General features: G+C 39.6%; 1 protein-coding gene across 1 annotated transcript in view; it reads left to right on the forward strand.

The window, feature by feature from the left end:
• The window catches only part of GPC6 (glypican 6), a 1080358-nt gene that overhangs the window by 956430 nt on the left and 104387 nt on the right, over positions 1 to 19541 (forward strand). Inside the window, exon 5 of the mRNA XM_060080058.1 lies at positions 5630 to 5760. Coding sequence (XP_059936041.1) covers positions 5630 to 5760 — 131 coding nt within the window. The remainder of the gene's footprint in view (positions 1 to 5629; positions 5761 to 19541) is intronic.

Here is a 19541-nt window from a genome sequence, read left to right on the forward strand (position 1 = left end):
AAAGAGCACCAGCTATACATCTTATAGTCATCCTGTGCCTTCTACTCCCTTACTCCTCACATCAATTGCTGGCAATATTTCCACCAAAATATCTTGCCAGTTGGTCATCTCCTTTCTGCTTCCACTGCCCAGAGATAGTGCCTTATAGAAGCTAACCTTTGTTGTATGCCAGGCATTGCATTAACTACTTTACAGGAACCATCTCATTTGATTTCCTAATGTACCACTATTAGGTAGAGATTGTCATAATCTCTACTTAATAGATGAAGAAAATGGGCCTCTGTGTATTAAGTGACACATATTATCTCTCAGGCATTTCGTGGACAAACCCAAATGGAAACCCAGGCACCTGAGTCCATCTAACCAGAGTCAGGTTTCCTCACTCCTAACCAGAAAGTGCATGCTGATGTGGGCAGAATGCCTTGACCCAGAGGTGTAGCTTTACCTGCAGGCTTTGAGGGGACACCTTCTTGCTGAGCTGCTATACATGTCTCTGGTGTGCTAACAGGGTCATCACATCTCTCTGTGCATCAGAACCTCATGCTGAGATACCAGTTACTTCTAATCCATCCAAATGTCATTCTGCATTTAGAAACAAAAGTTATGTATACTGCTTGAGCAAGACAATAGTCCTTTGCTTAAAGAGAAACAAAACGTGGACAACACAGGAGTTATGTATAGAAAGGACCAGCTGATCATTAGCTGACATACTAGAACTGCCCTGGTTTAATTGGCAATAGATAACAGCTCCAAGAGCACAGTTAAAAATAAAGTTCCAAATATTTCAAAATGTAAATGGCACGAAGATAATTAAGATAGTGCAGAATGGCAGCCTCTGGAGGAAATTATGGCCGTGTTGTGACTTAACTGGTTTCAGAGAAACTTACTAACTACCGCCTTGGTGTCATAAAAGTATTCTGTGTTTTCTTTGCTTTGGAAGGAGAGAGAGGCATGGCTTCCCCCAGCCTCAAAGGAGAGAAAAGGTTCTCCTGACACCTGGGGAGCTTGACTGGTGACAGACTTGCCCAGCAGGTGGGAGGCAAACTGGCCAAGCAGGGATGCGCTTGGCTGCTCAGTGGACGCAGATGGACCACACACACCCTCTTGCCATCTGGGGTCTGGGGTCTGAGGAAGAGCCACCATCCGCTTGCAGGCGTGTTCCAAGTCCCAGGGCTGAGGACTCTGGCCTTCCACTGCCACTTTCTCACCTTGTAATGTGTCTAAACTAGACTCCTAAACACAGTTGCTGTGATCATGACCCTTTATAGTGGAAATGCAAAATATTAGAGGAATTTTCTGGAAAGCTGCTTTTCTTTTTGTGACCCTGGGGAGTCCAGTCATGTACATTTAGAACAATGGAACAAGGGAATCGATTGAGGGGAGGGATGGTTATATTGTAAGAAGACATGTATTTTTTTCTACTTATGGTCGTCAATATACCAGTTATTTGTGTAGGTTTATCTGGCCTTCTATCAATTAACTTATTTTCACAAAAAACTTTGAGTTAGAAAAATATAAGCCCAGGAAACCACTATTTATGTCCCTCTGCCAGCCTTCCTCTCATTCTAACCAAAAACCTGGGTATGGCTATAATCAGTGCATACATGTGATTTTTTTTTTTTTTTTCTGTACGTGGGCCTCTCACTGTTGTGGCCTCTCCCTTTGCGGAGCACAGGCTCCGGACGCGCAGGCTCAGCAGCCATGGCTCACAGGCCCAGCGGCTCCATGGCATGTGGGATCTTCCCGGACCAGGGCACGAACCCGTATCCCCTGCATCAGCAGGCGGACTGTCAACCACTGCGCCACCAGGGAAGCCCACATACATGTGATTTTATCCAAATGTTTCCCACACAGTTTTATCTGAGCTTTTCCAGGAATTAGAAGAATGCATGTATTTCTTTATAAAAGCAATATAGTGCTTCAATATATTCGGGTACATTTATACTAGTTAATGATTTATCAACAGGTAGTTTGATTGATTAATAAGAATTTCTGTAGTTGATCAGCACAAAGTCATTACTATTCTTTCTGTGTGTGTGTTGGGGGGGGACACATAACATGAAGTCCACCCTCTTAACAAATGTTTAACTGTACAATACAGTATCGTTAACTGCATGCACATTACTACTCTTAACGATGGTTCTGAGGCTTTGAGCCAATCTATATTGGCCTTTGAGTCTTCAAAGGAGACTCTAATTTTACTTATTAAAGTGATTTTTTAGTGTATTTTAAAAAACTTAAACCAGATAGCTTAAAGTAGCATATTCCGACTGGTGATTTAAATTAAAAGAAAAATAAATACATACATCTACATCTAAAAATGTATCACCTTAAATTAGTTTGTATAACAAAGCAAATGAATTGAGATAAAGAATGGAAATTCAGGGCCAACCAATCTGAGTAAATGTGGCCATCTGATTACATGTTTAATATACAGGATTATCAGTAGGATGGCCATTTTCCAAGGCCAAGCAGGCAACTGCTTGGGAGAGGGTCACCCTTTTCATGGTTGGAGTCAAAAAAGAAAAGCTGAGTTTGCAGACCCCAGAAGCTAAAAGGTGAGCTCTGTGGTGGGAGAGGAACAAGGAACCAAAAGATTGAAATCACCAAAGAGAAATTCCTTGACTTTAGGATATGAATCGAACAGCTTTTTGCCTTACTTATTGAAAAGAATGTCTGGTAGAGAAGGGGCTGTTTTAATTTAAAGACAAGAACCTTCTCAGAGATATTTTAGACCCCATCTTTTCCCACTGTGACAGTTTGCTGAGTCCTTCTGATCCAACCCAAAGCTCGTCCTTTTTGCCCAGAGCGCTACTGCCTACAGACTTCCGGTAGAGCTAATGTTATTACTACCGCAACTCAACCCATTCGTGTTGGATAAATATACTGTGATAGACCAGTACTCTTCATATAATGATTTATGCAAATACTTGTCTAAAACACACAATTAAGTATCCCATAATTATCAGTTCCTTTAACTGCATTTGTTGGATAACTCCATAGGACCAATTCTTTTTCCTGTACAAAGATTCCTTGTTCTTCTAGCAGAATACACCCATCTAGAGAAACTTGCTCATTCATCATAATTAATCTTCATCAAAAAGCCTGTTGGACAGTCTAGCAGTAAAGGGGATTATTTTTTATAAATACACAACATAGATATAAAGATATAAAAGAAACAGCACAGCTCTCAGGCCACCTTTTAAAACCTTAAAGGAGAAAACATCTTTAATATCAAAATACTGCAACCCAACAAGGTGCATCCGCTGTCCATATTGCCAGATAACTAGGTCATTAAGATCCAGAGAAATTACTACTTTTGTTATAATATAATATCCTGATGTAACATACACAGATAGATCTGCATTAAGGGAAAAATCAGCAAATTTGTTGTTAGAGTTTTCTATGAGTCCTTGTTTACACTTAAGTTTTTCATGTGACTTGTGTCCATGAGAAAAAATATGGGACCGAGTACAGGGGATAGGGGTGGGATAGCGGGACCTCCCTGACATTCAAGTGCTGCCCTCGATGCTTTTAGTCTCGTTCATTCCATAGGGAGGAGATCAAAGACCCAGTTATGAGGTCTGGCTGAGAAAGCCAGTTGATAGTATAAAAGCTGATGTTCACAAAGCCTGATGTTCTTTAAAAATGTGACTCTGCTTCCCAGACAGCACCTTCTTATAAAAATTCATCTGTCTTAAAAGGTTTCTCACTTGCCTGATTCATAACTACTTATAACCCTGTAAAAAATTTTGATGGTGGCCCTTGGTTGAGCATGGTAGGATATGTAATAAAAATAAAATTTGGTTTCCTCACACTAATACTAAAAAGCAGCTGCTATAAACAGCATGTTACATTAATAATATATTACATTTAGAAAGCAGATTATCTGTATGGTATATGATATCTGTATAGTATATTTTCAGTTGCATGCTTAAAATATTCATGCTCAGAGGAAAAATAAACACAGGGCATATACCAAACTGTTTATAGTGTTATTCTGGGAAGTGGGATTGTGGGTGTATTCCTCTCCTTCATTTTTCTTTTCTGTATTTTCTAAGTGTCTGATAATAAACATGTATTATTTTGAAAAGGGACAGCGTTTTAAGATTGGCTCTCAAGAGCTTTAACAACTGAAAAATGTGAGGGCTATTGCGTCTCCATGTTAAAAGTCTAGGCTGCCCCATCTAATATGGTAGCCACTGGTCCCAAGGGGATATTTTTAATCATATTTAGATTAGTTAAAGGCAAATTACTTTATTAACCATTTAATTCTTCGATCACATTAGCCACATCTCAAGTTTCAATAGCCACATTTTCACCATCACAGAAAGTTCTAGTTGTCAGTCCTGGTGGAGAAAAGTTACCAAACTATGCCCTGGATGCTAAGAACAAAACTGGGCCAGTTTGCAAAGGAATGGGCATATTGCCGCTTATGCCACTCACCGTAGACGCCGGGAGACTCCTCATCCCAGGTCCCTTGTATACACTTCTCTAATCTTTGGCCCAGTAAGCTCAGAGATTTTTCCAACAACCATCCAGCTGCTTAGTGGCAGGGTTGGGAACCCAGGGCAACTCACTCCTAATTCACAGCTCTTGCCTCCATATCACTATTAGCATCTTCTCCAGAAAACTAAAGCTTCCCAAGCAGTATTTTAGTTCAGTTCAGTTCAATATAATTTCATAGACATTTTTTTTAAAGGGCTTCAAATACTTGGCTTTTTATTTATTTATTTATTTATGGCTGTGTTGGGTCTTCATTTCTGTGTGAGGGCTTTCTCTAGTTGTGGCAGGTGGGGGCCACTCTTCATCGCGGTGCATGGGCCTCTCACTATCGCGGCCTCTCTTGTTGCGGAGCACAGGCTCCAGACGCGCAGACTCAGTAGTTGTGGCTCATGGGCCTAGTTGCTCCACGGCATGTGGGATCTTCCCAGACCAGGGCTCGAACCCGTGTCCCCTGCATTAGCAGGCAGATTCTCAACCACTGCACCACCAGGGAAGCCCTCATAGACATTTCTTGAAAGCTTACAATGCGATAGGCACCATAATAAGCCTTGAATATGCAAAACCAAGTAAGCGAAGTTTCTCTATTCCCAGAGGGTGTCAAAGTGTTAAAAACAGAAGGGCATGCTAGGTAGAGTGACAGCACCAAGGAGGGACAGGTCTGTCCTTCTTGCGAAATCCAGAAATGCTTCATACCTGCAGATATGCTTAAGTTGGGTCTTGACGATAGCACATCCCCCAAACTCTCACATTTACATGTCTTCAATATTCTCAGTTTTCTCCATACTCCAGAAGAAAAGAGGTTAACTCCACTTTTGAACCAGACCTGATTTTTCTTTAACTTCACTTGAAAGAGTTAGGTATATTCAACTCTCTTAATTTGAACTTATTTTCTCATTTTCAGGCCTGGTTTTATATATGTAAAATAATTTTAAGTCTTCAAATGAAATAAAATAAAATACTCATATAAGACTGAGTCATCAAATCCATTTTGAACTATATAAAGGCAAATACAAAATTTGAATGAGTGGTCATTTTTCAGCCGGTCATGTGGGAAATGTTTAAACGCAGGTTAGAAGCTGGGGTTCCCAGTTCTCAAATAAATCATGTTCCTGTGTTTTAACAGATGCAATGCTCTTGGTGGCAGAGCGACTGGAAGGACCATTCAACATTGAGTCAGTCATGGACCCAATAGATGTCAAGATCTCTGAAGCCATCATGAACATGCAAGAGAACAGCATGCAGGTGTCTGCAAAGGTATTTGCCTTAGTCATTTGTCTGCTAATAAAGAAAGTGCAGTAATCTGAAACTGAAGTAACTGGATATGTCGGCCATGAGAATCGGCCAGGATTATAAATTCTAATACCTTGTCTGTGAGCTTTTCCTGTCCTGTGACAAATTTGCTACTTCATTATAACTGTCTAACAAAATGGCATTGAGAAAGGAAGCAAGCTTTTAGTTTGCAGTTAATCATGAAGAAATTATTGGCTGCTAAAAAGTTTTGGAGAGCCCCAAGTATATTGACTAATCCCTCACATTTGTGAGCAATTTGGGGGGAATTTTCTTTTTAATGGTTGAAATTTCTGCACACCCTCACCCTGTTCTCTCTCTCTAGGAACTTCTAATTATGTCTTCAGCTGCACAAACCAGGCAAATGCTCTCTATGTTTGCTTGTAAATTTTTAAACATTCCATCTGACTTCCTTTTTTAAGACTATAATGTAACCCTCATTAATGAATCTTCAGAGGAAAACACCCCTTTGTATGAAGTCAAACACACATTTTTTAAAAATAGTATATTTTTATAAATCAAAAGAGACGGAGATTCTGGGTTTGCAGCTGCAGAACACAAATATCAGGAGTACAATTTTTTTTAATTTTTAAAAAATTTTTATTGGAGTCTAGTTGCTTTACAATGTTATATTAGTTTCAGGTGTACAGCAAAGTGAATCAGTTATACATATACATATATACACTCTTTTTAAAATTATTTTCCCATATAAGCCATTACCAAGTATTGAGTAGAGTTCCCTATGCTATACAGTAGGTTCTTATTAGTTACCTATTTTATACATAGTAGTGTGTATATGTCCATCCCAATCTTCCAATTTATCCCTCTCAACCTTTCAACCTTACCCCCGGTAACCATAAGTTCGTTTTCTACATCTGTAACTCTGTTTCTGTTTTGTAGGTAAGTTCATTTGTACCCTTTTTTTTAGATTCCACATATAAGTGATATCATATGATATCTGTCTTTCTCTGTCTGACAACTTCACTCAGCATGACAATCTCTACATCCACCCATGTTGCTGCAAATGGCATTATTTAATTCTTTTTGATGGTTGAGTAATATTCCATTGTATATATGTACCACATCTTCTTCATCCATTCCTCTGTTGATGGACATTTAGGTTGCTTCCATGTCCTCAGAATGGGAGAGAATATTTGCAAACAATGTGTCCGACAAGGGATTAATCTCCAAAATATACAAACTGCTCAGGCAGCTCAATATCAAAAAACAAACCAACCAAAAAATAGGTGGAAGATCTAAATAGACATTTCTCCAAAGAAGACATACAGATGGCTAAAAAGCACATGAAAAGATGCTCAACATCACTAATTATTAGAGAAATACAAATCAAAACTACAATGAGGTATCACCTCACACCGGTCAGAATGGTCATCATCAAAAAATCTACAAACAATAAATGCTGGAGAGGGTATGGAGAAAAGGGAACCCACCTACACTGTTGGTGGGGATGTAACCTGGTATAGCCACTATGGAGAACAGTATGCAGGTGCCTTAAAGAACTAAAAATAGAGTTACCATATGATCCAGCAATTCCATTCCTGGGCATATATCTGGAGAAAACCATAATTCAAAAAGACACATGCACCCCAATGTTCATTGCATCTCTATTCACAGCAGCCAGGACATGAACGTGCACAATTTTTATTTGTCCCCACCCAGCTGAGAATAAATAGGACTTTCCTTAAGCAAAATTTAGAAGTTTGCAGTGAGTCTCTGGCCTTTTCCTTCATCGCCCCTTTTAGCCATACTGATGACTACACAGTGCCCTTCTGTTCTTTTCACCAGTCTCCCTGTCCTGAAACACTAACCAAATCTGCATCAGTCCTTTCAACCTGATGACAGAGTGACTGCATTTTAATTGAATGTCATTCACACAAAAATATGTCAGGCAAAGAGTTACATGTTTAGCTTTCTTCAATTTTTAAAATCCTTTGTGGAAAAGATTTCAAATATAATCAAAGAGGAGGGGACAGGTGGTAGGGAGTAATTGCAGAGCAGAAAGAAATCCATGGAATCTGACCAGGTCTCCTTGGCTGAGTATGAATCTAACTAGCTTTGGACTGAAAGTAGGGTAAGAAAGAATCTGGCCTGGGCCCCTTTCTCTCTCTCCTTAGGAGACAGATGGGCTGAGAGTTTCATAGGCCTAGTTTCAGGTTTTAGTGAGCTTGGGTTAACCTGTGTAAAGAAGGATGCTCCAAGGTGCCATCACCTATTGGGGAAATAGCACATTTGGGAGTTTCATGAAAAGCCATTTTCTTTCTTTCCAGTGAAAGAAAAGCAATTATCTATCCCTCTCAAATCTATTGCCTAGAAACCAATTAATGTTGTTGTGAGAGGCCAAATATCCCAGCAGTGCTTGAGTAACCAGGCTCGATGGTAACTGATGTTCAAAACTGCCCTAGAGAAGAGGGCATGAAAACACAAAAGTGTCAGTGGTTTGAGAACATCACACACTCCTTAGAAGCAGAGCTTTCCATTGGTATGTGTGCACATGTGTTCAAGTCAACTTTTTCTATTAAAAATTCTCTAAGAGGTCAGGTGGACTCTCTTTCATACCAGAATGCGGATGAGACATTTTTATGGAAGTTGTCCAACCACATTATAATATTATGGCTGTTAATAAGGCATGCACTTTGAAAAAGACACCTTTCGTTGTAAGAAATATCTAAATCAAGAATAGAAATAATGGGAAATTCCCTGGTGGACCAGTGGTTAGGACTTGATGCTTTCACTGCCATGGCCCAAGTTCAATCCCTGGTCAGGGAACTGAGGTCCCACAAGCCATGAAGCATGGAAAAAATAAATTAAAAAATAAAGAAAGAACAGAAATAATGTAGGGCATGTAGGAGTACACTCATGAAAGGATACAGTCTGGAGGATCATAAAACAGTAGTACCAAAAATCTCAACTAAGCTACAAACCAAAAAAACAAACAAAAAAAAAGAAATGTATTTGGTAGTCTTGACCTAGAGAGAAGGAGATGGAGTGAGTTTAGGAAGGGGAGAGAGGAGGGCAGCTAAGCTCTGTAGGAAAGAGGCATGGGAGACAGGGTCTCATCTAGGGGACAGTATGGAGAAAGGACCAAAGCCAGCCTTTAGTATGGTGGAGAGGTTGTTAATTAGGGGGTTGAAATTTGGATAACTTTAGCAGGAAACACCAACAGGATCTGCTGATGGAATGGACATGTTCTGAAAGAGGTTTTATTTCTTCAAGGGAATGGAATTTGGAAACATGTAGTTTCATTTTCCACATAAGCCACATCCATGAAATTATGCATGAACTAAAGTCTAAAATCTACATTCTAGCTAAGAACTGGATGGTTGAATTTTTTGGTTGAATTTTTCCTTTTGCCAAGGAACCCTCAGTCATTGTTGATAAACAATCTTATCAAATTTGAAATTCTGGATTTCCAGACTTTGCCTGGAGCATTCGCATAACCAGCGACTTTGTTAATTTCTGATAGCAGAGCTTCCGGTGAGGCCAGAAGCTATTCCCTAATTGGGGGTCCAGACACCCTGAGGGTTGTAAAACTCACAAATTAAAATGACTTTTTACTCCAGGATACGATTGGCAACTTCTCCTTGGAAAATCATTTACCTTATTACAGCAGTTTCTGATGGAAGTCATTCCCAGAGGCTCATTGAGAAAAGCAGCAATGTTTATAACTACAAGCTCATATGGGTTGAACGCTTACTGCCAGGACTGTACTGTGCTTTACATGGTTTATATTACATAATATTTATAACGGTGCTTGTGATGAGATGGATTTCCCCCCTTATCTTCCAAATATGGAAACTAAGCCTTAGAAAAGTGAAGGAGCTTACAAAGGGCTCATAGTGTTTGAAGGAGTACACAGAGGAGTGTCTGATTCCAGATCCCACGTTGCTCATCTCTGCATCTTAATGATGCAGGTGCCTACAGAGCCAATCCCACACAAGGGTGGAATTTAGTAAACATTTGCTGAATAGATCAAGTATTAAAAGAATAGGGAGGGCGGGAGGAAGAGGCAAGAGGGAAGAGATATGCAGATATATGTATATGTATGGCTGATTCACTTTGTTATGCAGCAGAAACTAACACACCATTGTAAAGCAATTATACTCCAATAAAGATGTTAAAAAATAAAAATAAAAAGCAAAAAAAAAAAAAAAACCAAACAGAAAAAAAGAGAGAGAGAAAGTTCAATAGCCTTCAGTAAAAACCTGCCTGAGACGGTAAGGAAACAGAGGCAGCAAAGCCAGGAGAATTCAAGTCTTTCTCTCTGATTCCATTTACAACTATACCCAGTACTTCCCACCATGCTAAATGCTAATGAAATATTTCTCTTATTAGCTTCAACATTCATTGCTTTCAACCTTTCCTAGAGCTTTAATAGTACAAAATATCAAAGTCTACTTTTTTCTCCCTTCTTCTATCTGAAGGCAGAGAGGAACACATCAGTTTCAGATATGAAATTCCTCTCCTCTAATGCAGTAGTCCCCATCATATCTATAGGAGGGGACAGCTCATTGCTTTTATTGAGGTATAGTTGATGTACAGTATTATGTAAGTTTCAGGTGTAGGAACAGCTAGTTTTCTGTACCTAATCAGTGAGATCCTGAATTAGAGAGATTACAGATTAATGAAGAGATCTATTCTCATCATGTGTGTTCAGGCTCAAATTTTAGATCTGTTTTTATCAGTAGAGTCACATCCTTTTTCCTTTCCCATTTAGCCCACAGCTAAGCTGTTTGAGGGTAAGGCACATGGATATCCCTTTCAAAAAATACATTGGCTATTCCAAGTTGTATAATCAAGTTACAATATTTTGGTAATAACATTATGGCATTTATTTCAAACTCTTGATTTGTGTGTCCTTTATATATTATATTATATATATTATGTAGTTTATAACATATATCATTATATTAACATATAATATTATTTATATACATATTTTTAAGACTAGGGACAATAACATATTAAAATTTTTCTTGGTTTCTTTTTGCACAAATAATCACTTAGTAACAATGACAGTCATCATGGTTACCATTGCTTGAGTACCTACTATATTTCATTCAGTAAATACCCTTCATGTACCAGACACAAGGAATATAGTAGAGGACAAAACAGATTCTCTGCCCAAGCATCAGTCTCTTTTTAAATGCCTGATATATTTATTTCAAATCCTACTGCAATCTTGTAAAGCATTCATTTCCTCATTTTATAAGTAAAGAATGTTAAATTTAGAGAGATTAAGTTGCTTGTCTGCGGTCAGGCAACTAAGAAGTGGCAGAGCTGGGATTGCAGCCCAGAACAGTCTTATCCAAAGAAAAAGATTTTCCCAGCAAGCCACTGTTTCCTCAGTATGTAACTCCCCACCAGATGGACCAGATGGACTGCAGCATTGGAGGAGCCAGCCATCTAAGGGAAGACTGTTGCTTGAAGCCTGCTACTGATTATGATACTAATGAGAGTGTTTCTGATCAGTAGGGAAACCTACTGAAGAGAAACACAAGTTGTTAGTTCTTCAAGCCCCAACCAATGCTTATTACGTTTACCAAGTTCACAATCTTCATCAATGACAGGAAAGGGTCCTCATTATCCCACCACTTCTGCTAACCGCCCAAATCAAAGGAGTTCTGAACTTTGCAGGTTTGAGAAAATTCTCCAAAGGAAAGGAGAAATAAACTTGCTGAGTCTCTCTGCCTGTGAATTTCAGATGTGTTGATAATCTCCTTTCTATCCTATCAGGGAAGATGAAACTGATCTCACTATATATAATTTAACTGTATTAGGAATAATTTCAAACCTAATCCAGGAAAAGATTGGTTTGTCAGATATAATCTAAATTAAGAAGGGAGACTTATTAGATTCCAATTGAAACCATCCATTCAATTAATACTTATTATAGACGAGGGTAGAACCCATTACAGAAGAGCAGCATGGCCTTCAGTTACTTAATTTTCTCCAGACAATTCTTTCCGAATCTACAGCTCAGATGAAGACGAAAAAAGCTAAGAGAACAGAAAGGAGAATGTAATAATTTCTGCCTTTAGCTAATGGGTCTTAGTTTCCTCATCTGTAAAGAGAGGGGTTAATGCAAATATCCCCTTTCCAGCTGTATCAGTTTACAGCTTTATGAACATTATGTCTTCGGTAATGATTAGGTTTCTTTTTCTAGCATTCAGATATTTTTCTTTTCTCTGGAACTTTTTCCTTTCAAAGCATTCAGGTATAAATAATATCCTGGGAGTTCACATGGAAAAAATATCTTCCTTCAGATATAAAAACATTGATTAGAATTAGTTCAAATAAGTATATTTTTATTCCAATAGCATTTACCATTCCTTTCTTTGAGCCCTTGTGTTATGTGTGCCCTTCTTAAGGCAGTGGGCACATTATTCCTTGTGTTACGGTTATTTGTATACTTACCTTCTCCTTCCCAGAATTATAAGTTATTTTACTCACTATTACATTCTACAGAAAACCATTCTAACATGCCATTTTACACATGGAAGCAACAATACACTTTGTCGAGTTGAATTCAGAACATGAAACTATAATGCCAGAAAGATTTCAACAATAAGGAATAGAAAATACCTTAAAATATACTTGAAGTTAGTCTTGTATTCTTTAAAATAGCATAAACGTTACAAGATCATATTTTGACGTCAGAGAGCCCTGGGATCTGGTTTTTACTAGTTGTGTGAGTTGGGGCAAATTATTTATCTGTCCAAACTCAATTAACTCACATTAAAAATGAGGAAGCTAGTCGTATCTACTCATAAAGTTGTTTGAGGGTAAAATGATATAATCCATGTAAAATGCTTAGCGTGGAATTTGTCAAATCAAAACTATGCATCAAGTTAAGTATTTTCATTGTTATTATGGAAAATGCCTATGCTACGTAAATTCTAAAGAGCTTTGACTCTGTGATTTTGCCTCATCCATGATGGTCTGTCAGCTTGTCACTAGCATCTAAGATCAGAAGAGCAGATTTGAGAGTCACACACCTGCATTTGAATCCACTCATACATGGCATTATTTTCAATGGCAGAGACTCACCTGGAAGGGGACATATATTTCTGCATGGCCTACGACATGGCACGTGGCACTGAATAAACATCTCATCAACAAGGCCTTTGGAGGAAAGTGGGCTTGAGGGCAGAGTGGAGTGGATGGAGGTGATGACAGCAACCCAACTCTTGTCCGTGCCTATCGGTGACACTGATGCCAGCAGAGCAAAGGGTTTTAGAGGAATGTCAGCAGCCTCAGCCTAACCTCACATTATTCTTACATGAAGGGGATAATTGGCCTATTCCCTTGACAAGTGGTTCCGTCCCTTCTGCCTGATCTCTGAGAAAAAAGCACACGGCCCTTCACTTTATAAAGCTTTGAGTTCTATTTCCTCTTTTGTTTTGAAAAGAGCAAGTTCTCAGTGACTTCTAGATTCAGAATACCTTTTCTGTTTATTCAAATTTCAAAGCTAGTATTCTGCCCGCCAGTTCTCACTTATAATATTCCACCAAGAAGCAGTGACCTTGAAACATCTTTGATTCTTTGATTTCTTCATTTCTCTACAGAAAACCAGAATCTGTTTCTTTCCTGTGTGTTAACATCACTGGACCACAAAGCCGGGTTTTTCAGATGTTAGATACAAGGTGGAGAAAAAGACACCTTTTTTTATAAAGCAAAATGAAGGTTTGAAAAAAAATGCTTATGATGCATTTATAGGAAGTGCATCCAAAGCAAGATAGTTTTAACTTTCTTTCCATGTAAAAGGTTTTTTTTTAAAAAATGTTTTTTTCTCCTTTTGATTATAAAGGGAAACTCCTGATTATCTCTAACCTTTGGATATTTATCTTAAGATTTTTTTTCACTTTAACTTCAGGGCAAAAATGAGAAGATTACATTTAATGAAGTCTACTCAAGAATAGGTGATTGAAACTCACTTCACTTTTTAACACTCAGTGTGTTCTTAGAAACAGAGCAAGATGCCCTCTTGCTTTCCTGAAAGAAAGTCTTCTTCCAACCTCCTCCTGCCTTGACAGAGGAGAAACTGCTTCCCTAGAGCCATACTTCCCATGGGCAGCAGACTACTGCATTAGAGGAATTTCAGTGACCTCTGACCAGTTTCACAAATACACAGTTATCCCCAACTCTTAGCACTTTCCTTCTACCCGGGACTCTGCAGTATGGTTTGATCCTGATGGAGTCATTACCCCAGGCAGCCTGTAGTTAAACGTGTGAAGGAGCTACTACCTCTGTGAGTTTATAGCAACTCGTTCTACCAGAAAATTTGGAATTATATATGGCTATCTGCAGGTCTTTTTCTTCTAACACATTTTACTTCCCTCTTTTATTTTGCCTCCTTATTGTCCCAGAATATATCTTAAATATCAGCCAAATAGCTGAGACGCCCTTTGAAAATCAATCATTTCTTTATTAATACATGTAATCTGTTAACTAGACAAAATATTTTTAAAAACGGGGTTCATGGGGGTAGGTGACAAAAGAGTTCTTGTGTAGAAAACTTGAAACATCTCAGACACAATTTTCTGGGTTGGCTACAGCAAAGGTAGGAGTTTTCATCCCAAATCTCTCTCCAGCCCAGATTACTCTCCTGATTACACCTGTTTATCCAGCTGTGTGCTACACACAGCCACCCGCCACCTCAAACACACCTGTCCAAAACCAAGCTCACTGTCCTCCCATTAACCCTTCCTTCCCCAGGTTTCTCCATCCCAGAGAATGCCCCCCCTCTAGCTCTTGTGTCCTAGCTAGACACCCAGCTGACCCCTCAACTCCCCCCATCCCAACTCCCCCCATCCCCTTGGCCCTCACAGTCAAGCCATAATGAAACCCATTAAACAGTCATTCTGAATTTCTTTTGAATCCATCCACAGTGGCTCCCCTAATTTTATCATCTCAGCTCATGGGTTATAGCCTCCTAATTAATTCCCTGCCTCTGGCTTTCCCATACTCCAATCCACTCCCCACGCTCTAGCCAGAGGGATTGCTGAAAATGCAAATGTGTTCACATTACTCCCCTGCTTAATATCTTTCCATGGTTCCCCATTGCCATTTGAGTAAAACCCAGACATGTTCCTGCACGATGCAGTCCTTGGCCTGCCCGTCTGGGTCCACCACTCACCACTCTCCCCACCTTAAATTATTCAGGTAACTGTTGAGCACCGGTTGTCTGCCGAGACCAGTGCTAGACGCTGTGGACATGGTGGTGAATAAGACCAACAACAGAGCATGAGTCCTAGTAAAAGTTCTAGTCTAGGAGGTGAGAGAATCTCTGTGTGCACCAGATGTACAAATGGCCTGGGCTCTGTTGCTTGGAAGCAGCATCCTTTCTCATCTCTAAGTTTTTGCATGTGCTGTTCCTCATCCTGAAACATTCTTTCTAACCTCCCCATTCCCCCACCCCAAATACACAGCATTCACCAGGCATAGTCCAACTATTTCTTCACTCTCCTGGCAAGATTCAGTGTTATACTGGGAAGTGTTTGCACAACCAGCTCTCTGTGCAGAAAACATGCTAGTTTATAGTGTTTGCCAATTTCTGGGGTGTAAGTTTCAAGCTACCAACATGATGTCAACTGAACATAGTAGCAGACCACAATGTAACATTTCCCCCTTAGGGGTACACTTGGCATACTTGGCACACATAACCACAGGAGCATAAATAATGGTAAAATAATTAGGAAGTAATGAATTTTCAGTATACATTACCTTTGATTTTAGTATAATTTATATCATTTTAAGTGTATACAATCTAACTTTTAAGAATCACTCTGTTTAATGACTGGCTTGCAAAATTCCTGAAAATTTAACACGTGGTCTTGTGAGCCAGTAAAAGCCGGTTCCAGCACATCCCTGCTCTCCTGAGATGCTTTCTCTGACTGTCCAGTCTGGGTTAGCTGCCTCTTGTGGGTGCTCCCATAGCATTTACTACATTCTACTGTAATTGCCTGATTTCTTGTCAGAACCCTCATGAGATCAGGGACATGTCCAGTTGACACATCCCCAGCACCTAAGTCTGGCCTTAGTGACACTCTACAAAGATTCGTTGAATAGTAGTTTGAATGAATGATACAGAGCCAGGCTGTTGAAATTTACACATTTATGTAAATTCTGCAAAGTGATCTTAAAGAATTGCTTTCAACCTTGTAAACAAAGAGCGTATGAAATAACCATTTAGTGAGGCCAACAGAGTTAGGGTTTTTTTCTCCTCACACTCAAAATATGTTTTGTTCAGCTCCTTGTCACTCCTCCCTGCTCACCATTTTGGAGGCAATAGCAAGGTGTTCTGCTGTTGAAGGAATGCAGAGCCTTCCAGGAAAAAAAAATTCATCTTCTCCAGCAAATGGAAGGAATTTGCTTTTATTGAAGGAACGATTTTAGGAAGTATGCAACCCATCTGACAGGTTTTCTGGAAGCAAGCTGCATAGGCATCAGGAGTAGATGTTTAAAACCTTGAAACTGACACAATCACTGGCTTTTGAAAACTGAAGCCAATGAATGAAAAGCAGCCAAAACCGAAAGTGCTAACTTGACTTGATTCAGTCCAACCCAGAATTCTCTACACAGAATCCTGGACCCATCCAGGCACTTTGAGTTTGCCAGAGGGCTTAGCCAAAGGACCACTGTAATCAATCTTTAAGGAAACAAAAGCATGAATCAGAGAGCAAAGAAAAGAGAGGAAGAGATGGAGAGAGGAAGTAGGGGGAGAGGGAAGGGAAGAGGAAAGAAGAGAGAGAAGAAGAGAGATTGTTCAGAGCCATAGGATGAAAGCCCATTTTCTTGAAAGGCAATCCATCAGGAAAATTGGCACACTCATAAAAGTAAAAAAATAAAATAAAATAAAAAATGCTGATGTTTAAAATGTATGATGAGTATAATGATTTTATATCTAAAGAGTCATTATTAAAATGTTTTAAGTTTATATTCAGGAAAACACTTCTTAGGATATTAACAGATTGTTGTTAGGAACCAGAAAAAAATGTGCAAAAATGAGGCCCTGGGGTGTCTAGTTTAATCTTGTGTCGTGGTGATGATGGAGCTCTCCTTGCTACGACTTCTAATGAAATGGGTTTTTTAATATTTTAACGTACTTGCATCTGTTGAATGAGGATATGTGGACGCACCCTTGACACCCATTTCAGTCTTCACGTTTCACTTCCGCTTTGAGAACAGGCCCCCAGCTCTGAGCTGAACCTAGGTGATGAGTAACTGGGCTGTGATACAACGGAGTGCAGGCTCTGCTGCTTTTTGCAGGATGGGGAGATCGGGAAACAGCCACTTCTCTCCAGAAGACTCGCTCTCAGCTCACCTACCAACAGTTAGAGCCAAGCCTATTTTATACACAAAGTCTTCCGCTCACTAACTGTCCCATCAAGCACAGCGAGTAGCTCTTATCAGATGAGCAAGAAACCAGCTTTTTTAAACAACAAGGTCCTGCTGTGTAACACAGGGAACTATACCCAGTCTCCTGGGATAAACCATTATGGAAAAGAATATTTTAAAAAAGAATGTATAGGGCTTCCCTGGTGGCGCAGTGGTTGAGAGTCCGCCTGCCGATGCAGGGGACGTGGGTTCGTGCCCCGGTCCGGGAAGATCCCACATGCCGCGGAGCGGCTGGGCCCGTGAGCCATGGCCGCTGAGCCTGCGCGTCCGGAGCCTGTGCCCCGCAACGGGAGAGGCCACAACAGTGAGAGGCCCGCGTACCGCAAAAAAAAAAAAAAAAAAAAAGAATGTATATATGTGTAAAACTGAGTCACTTTGCTGTGACAGAGATTGGCACATTATAAAGCAACTATACTTCAATTTTTTAAAAAAAGAAAGAAACTGGATTTTTTGGTTCTAGTTATCAGTTAAACCAAGTTGGTGATTTGGTTTTGCCTTAAGTTGGCACAGTAAGTGGACTAAAGGAGATATCTTTTTTTATATATATATGGATGGATGATTCATTGTATTTTCTGAAGCCTAAGGAAGAAAGGTTCAACTTTGATTTTGAGATAACTGACTGCTGAGATAAGTGTATGAATCACGTAGCCCTGAGTCAGGTCCATCATAGACACTCAATAAGTATTATTTCTCTTTCCTTTCCTGTCTTTTCTTTCTCATTACAGAAATCTACCTCCTAATTGACTTCAATAAATGTTTGCAAAAGACAGAAATTATAACTAAAAATTTTCCTTCTTCATAATCTTTCATTTCTGATTTTTTTTTTTGTAGATGTTGGGGGTAAGACTTTATTAATTAATTTATTTATTTTTGCTGTGTTGGGTCTTCGTTTCTGTGTGAGGGCTTTCTCTAGTTGTGGCAAGCGGGGGCCACTCTTCATCGCGGTGCACGGGCCTGTCACTATCGTGGCCTCTCGTTGCGGAGCACAGGCTCCAGATGCGCAGGCTCAGTAGTTGTGGCTCACGGGCCCAGCCGCTCTGCAGCATGTGGGATCTTCCCGGACCGGGGCATGAACCCGTGTCCCCTGCATCAGCAGGCAGATTCTCAACCACTGCGCCACCAGGGAAGCCCTCATTTCTGATTTCTTAAACACATACTATGTGCTAGGAACTCTTACAGATTCTGGGATACAATGCTGAACAAAATGTATAAGATCTTATTCTTCATAGATCTTAAATTATTCATGCATCACTCTGCATAGTCCCTAGATTTGATTTGTTACCTGTTATTGTCCTATTTGATTATAGATTACGTCAGTAAAATAATAGTACATCTTTTTACCTCATTGCTTCAGCGTCTTTTCTAAGCATCATATTATTTTATCTTCACAACAGCCTTGAGATTTGGGGACAACATAGTACCCCCGCACCACACAGGTGTAAGGAGAAAGACGGAAACCAGGACTCCAAGCTTTTAGACTCTAATTGGTTACCTTCCTATTATACTTGGCTCTCATGAAAGAAGTGGCCACACTTGGACAAAATATATGTAGAGCCCATCAGATATGATAGCTTCTGTTTCCTTGGGAACAAATGGGATAGATTTGAATTCCCCAAGTGGTCATCTGACAAACAGTTCATTCATTAACACTCTAATGTAAATTAGAATCTAATAAGTAAATAAAACATCACTCTCAAAACATCAAGTCCAATTAAATCTAGGTAGCATACACTGTCACCCCTACTACTATACAAGATAAGAGTTTTGCTTGCAAATTTCAAAATGACGTATGGGAATAGCAACATCTTTGCCACCAGAATAAAAACCCACTGAGTAGAAACTGAGAAGATAAATTTTTAAAGAAACACACACATGGGCTGAGACAGGACTGCTGTGCAGCCGTTGCTTCTCAGATTGCCAGTAATGACTTCGGTGAATGTATAATCAACCTGCAGAACATAAAGGGGACAGGGAGGTAGAAGCTTGGATGCCTCTGAAAAAGTGCACACTGTGTTATTTATTTTAAGGAAATATGTTAAGATGCTGCGATGTTCTTAAAGGAATAATGCTTGGAAACCTGAGACAGCACTCCAACCTGTTCTCACCACACCCCCTTTCTTTCTTGTTTCTCCAAACAATAATATGTCTCTTCTTTCAGCACTTTCTATCTTTAACGTCAGCTTCATTTTATTTATTTATTTATTTATTTATTGCTTTATAACAAATTTAATCAGTTATACATATACATATGTTTCCATATCCCCTCCCTTTTGCGTCTCCCTCCCACCCTCCCTATCCCACCCCTCCAGGCGGTCACAAAACACCGAGCT

The sequence above is a fragment of the Mesoplodon densirostris genome, chromosome 17, assembly GCF_025265405.1.
Source record: "Mesoplodon densirostris isolate mMesDen1 chromosome 17, mMesDen1 primary haplotype, whole genome shotgun sequence".
NCBI classification, from domain to species: Eukaryota; Metazoa; Chordata; class Mammalia; order Artiodactyla; family Ziphiidae; genus Mesoplodon; species Mesoplodon densirostris.